The sequence below is a fragment of the Orycteropus afer genome, unplaced genomic scaffold (assembly GCF_000298275.1).
Source record: "Orycteropus afer afer isolate SDZICR_OR568_19922 unplaced genomic scaffold, OryAfe1.0 scaffold00794, whole genome shotgun sequence".
Classification (NCBI taxonomy): Eukaryota; Metazoa; Chordata; class Mammalia; order Tubulidentata; family Orycteropodidae; genus Orycteropus; species Orycteropus afer.
This window is the reverse complement of record NW_006922381.1, coordinates 613902-618003: the sequence shown is the minus strand read 5'-3', so window position 1 is coordinate 618003 and position 4102 is coordinate 613902. Positions and strand designations below refer to the sequence as shown.

The window sequence follows — 4102 nt, the reverse complement described above, 5'->3', positions numbered from 1 at the left end:
CGAGGCAGTATCACTACGGAAGTAGGATTGCCCAACCTTCCTTCCGAGGAGTGGCTGGTGGGTTTGAACCGCCAGCCTTCTGGTGAGCAGTCAAGTGCTTTAGCCACTATAGTACTTGGTAAAGCAAAGGATCACTGAAAAAGGGGAAGACCCTCAACAAAATGGACTGACACAATGGCTGCAACAATGGGCTTAAGCACAGCGCAGGACTGGGCAGTGCTATGTTCTGTTGTACACAGGGTCATTATAAGTTAGACCCAACCCAAGCACACCTAATAAGAAAAACGAGAACAACAAAACACAGAAACTTCTATTTTCTGCTATGTGTGTGTGTATATGGATGTATCTTCATTTTATTTTGACCCACAATCATATATACATATAACATCATGTAATACACAAACACACACACACACACATATACACATATACCTTATATTTACTTAGGTTTGTATGTATACAGAGGCAATCTGGGTTCTAAACAAAAGAGTTGTTTCTCTGTCTTAATCAATCTGTAGGTAAGTTGGAACGAGTGTATATAGTTGTACAGTTCTTATTTATCCTTACTTTAGTCCAAGACAAGAAGTTTTGGTGGTACAGTTGTTAAGGTATTCTGCTGCTAACCAAAAGGTTGGTGATTTGAATTAACTAGCCATTCCATGGGGGAAAGATAAGGATATCTGCTGCTACAATGATCATGTTGTTGTTGTTATGTGCCATCAAGTCAAACCCGACTCAAAGCGACCCATAGCCTTGGCAAATATATGAGTAGTTCTGAAGGGTCGTTAAAGTTGGAATCAACTCTGTCCTACAGATAGCTATGAATCAGAATTGACTCCATGGCAGTGGGTTTTCCCCACTCCCACCTCCTTTGGTTAGTGCAAGAAAAGGCCAGACATAAGACTTTTCACTGATTTAAAATAAAAGCTGCAGGTGTAGAAAGGGAAGATGACTGTGATAATGGATTTTTTTTTTCTGAGGAGGGGCTGGTTCAATCATTTGAAAGTGAGGGCAAATTTACACAACATTAAAGCAAGGTTTTGAAACAGTATTGCACCATCCAAGATGGTGGCATACTGCTAAAATACGGCACAGCTCCTTTCAAATAAAGCAGCAAACCGTGTTGCTTTGAAAGTGTGACCTTATAGTACTACCTGTAATTCAATCTCCTATCTCCCACTGTAGAACTTCAACCCATAATTTTTCATATTCTAGTTATTATGACCAATCATTAAAATTGTAAAAACTCAGGTCTGTTCCTGTTTTTCTTTGTAAGGCATAAAATAACCACTTCAAAACCCTGCATTAGAAGGTCAAAAGGAGTTCTCCATAAGTCAGATTTTGTAAGGAGTACTGTTTATATACATCCATCTACACATGATAGGAAAAGAAAGTTACAAGCTCAGATTCTGATTATGCTTTTGTTTAGTTACCATCTGTTTACTTAAACTAATATAATTAAGAACACATGGGAGAAGATTTCCACATAATTTTAAATTATTTGACACAATGAATTATGCTTAAGTGGATATATTGTTCTGACAGGGATGCCAAGAATGGGAAACTCAAAGGGGAAAGAACGGTTCCTTTAACAAATGCTGCTGACATAAGCGTATCTCCATTTAATACTTCATTGAAAAAAATTAGAAGGGATTAAATATCTAAATGGAAAGCCAGAAGTTGTAAAAAAAACACTGAGTAAATCTTCATGACCTTGAATTTGACAATGAAAACATTTATGACACCAAAAGTGCAAACAATCAAAGAAAACATAGATAAATGGTGGCTGTTGTAACATTAGAGGCCAGTGAATCAATTTCAAGCAATCTCATGTGACAGGCAGAACTGGCCAGTTGCATGTTCTAGGTTGTCATCTTTATTGGGAGAAGACAGCCAGCTCTTTGTCTCACAGCACAGTGAAATCTTTTGGTTAGCCACTAAGTATAATCATCTTAACCACCATGGTCCCTAACACATAAATTATACCACCAAAATTTAAAACTTGTGCAACAAAAAGCATTATTGAGAAATGACAAGAAAACCTACAGAATGAGAAAATATTTCTAAATTAAAGACTCTGATAAGGGAGCCTGTATATAAAGGGGACTTGAATAAATAAGGAGATCTGTGGAGTAGCGCCTAAGGCATTTGATTACTAACCAGAAGGTTGGTAGTTCAAACCTACCACCCACTCTGTGGAAAGAAGCCTGGGCAATCTACTTGCTTAAAGATTTACCACCTCAGAAACCCAAAGGGGGTCTCTGTGAGTGGGAATCAACTAGATGACAGTGAGTTGTTAGGTTAGGTTGAATAAATAAAGAATTCTTACATCTCAATAATATTAAGATAAACAACCCAATTAAACAAGGATTTCCATAGCCACTGCTTCAAAAATACACCAAACCAAACTAAATCCATTGGTGTTAAGTCAATTTGTATTCATTGTGACCCTACAAAAAACAAGAGTAGAACTGCAGGGTTTCCAAGGTTGTAAATCTTTATGAAAGCTGACTTACACATCTTTTTCCAGTGGAGTGGCTGATGGTTTTAAACAGACAAACTTTTAACTAGCAGCCAAGCACTTTAACCAATGGACCATCAGCCTTTTCACTAAAGATATACAAGTGTCCAATAAATTCCTAAAAATATGTTCCAACAGCATCAGTCATTACAGAAATGAAAATCAAAACTATAATGTAATACCCCCACACAGACACACATCCCACTATAATAAAAAAAAAGTTGGGAAAAGACAAGTTTTGGTGAAGAGGGAGAAAAGGAAGAACCTTCATATACGGCTGTCAGGAATCATTCACCTTCCTAAATAGAAAAATTACAGAAATACAAGTATTCTAAGAATTATTATGTAATACATCTTCTTAGAAAACTTATTTCTATATGTTATATACTCTGTAGTAAGTTTTTGGTTTTGGTTTCTGTTATTAAGTACCTGAAGATTATGTTTTTATATATAATTTTGTAATGTAACATCACATATAAAATATATAACTACATAAACTAAACAGATGGTTATGAAAGTACTTATGAGCACTTTAAAAGTCCAAAATTACTTCAAGGAAATAAATACTTACTCTCAAAGAAACAAATACTTACTCTCAATGATTCCTGGAATGAGGAAGCCTGGTATTGTGCATATTTAGCAATTGTGGTATGAGATTTAGCACTTTCACAATGCCAAATTTTCTTTGTTCCAGTGGGATCCCAGTTTTCATCAGCTGGTTGCAACAGCTGCGTCCTTACTTCTACCACATGTTCATTGTTAGCTTCTACCAAAGTTTTGGTAGAGAAAAGTCCAAGGTCTTTAAAAATAAGTAAGTTTTGTTATTTGCTAAATTAGTATTTCAAAAGTTTTTTAAGAAAGGAAAAATCTTTTATAGAGCTAAAATTTCACCTAAGTATGCGCAAAACCGTATGGTGACAAATGTACATTGTTATTGTTGACTGCCATGGAGTCAACCTTGACTTACTGTGACCCCCTGTACAACAGAACAAAATACTAACTGGACCTGCACCATCTCTATTGATTAGTTGTGGATAAGACAGTTGTGTCTACAGGGTCTTCACTGGGTGATTTCAGGAAGCACACCTCAGGCTGTCCACCTAATTCACGTTAGTCTGGAAGCTCTACTGAAACTTCTTCAGCATCATAGCAATAGGCAAGTCTTCACTAGACGGCTAGTGATTTTGTGTGAAGTGAATTACCTGAGACTAAAACCCAGGTCCTGCAAATAAAAAGAGGATTCTACCACTGCACCCTTTCAACACTATGGATCCAACCATCTTACTACATGTTCTTATTAGGTTCTGTTGATTCTGATTCACAGAGACTTTACATGACAAAGCAGAACTGCCCTGTGGTGTTCCTCCTTACAGAAGCAGATTGAAGGTATTTCCTCCCATGAAGCAGCTGGCAGATTCTAACTGAACCACTGAACCACCTAGGCTCATTCATGGTGCTTATAAATAGGAATTTTTTCACCTACTTTTTATATCCACAACTTCTTCTATTAGCAAACCTAAATCACTCATAGGAGCTCTGGTAGCATAGTGGCTAAAGCACTTGACTGCTAGCCAGAAGGCT

General features: G+C 36.9%; 1 protein-coding gene across 1 annotated transcript in view; it reads right to left on the bottom strand.

The window, feature by feature from the left end:
• The window catches only part of LOC103211795 (histone demethylase UTY-like), a 398135-nt gene that overhangs the window by 66853 nt on the left and 327180 nt on the right, over window positions 1-4102 (bottom strand). Inside the window, 1 exon segment of the mRNA XM_042783269.1 lies at window positions 3115-3320. Coding sequence (XP_042639203.1) covers window positions 3115-3320 — 206 coding nt within the window.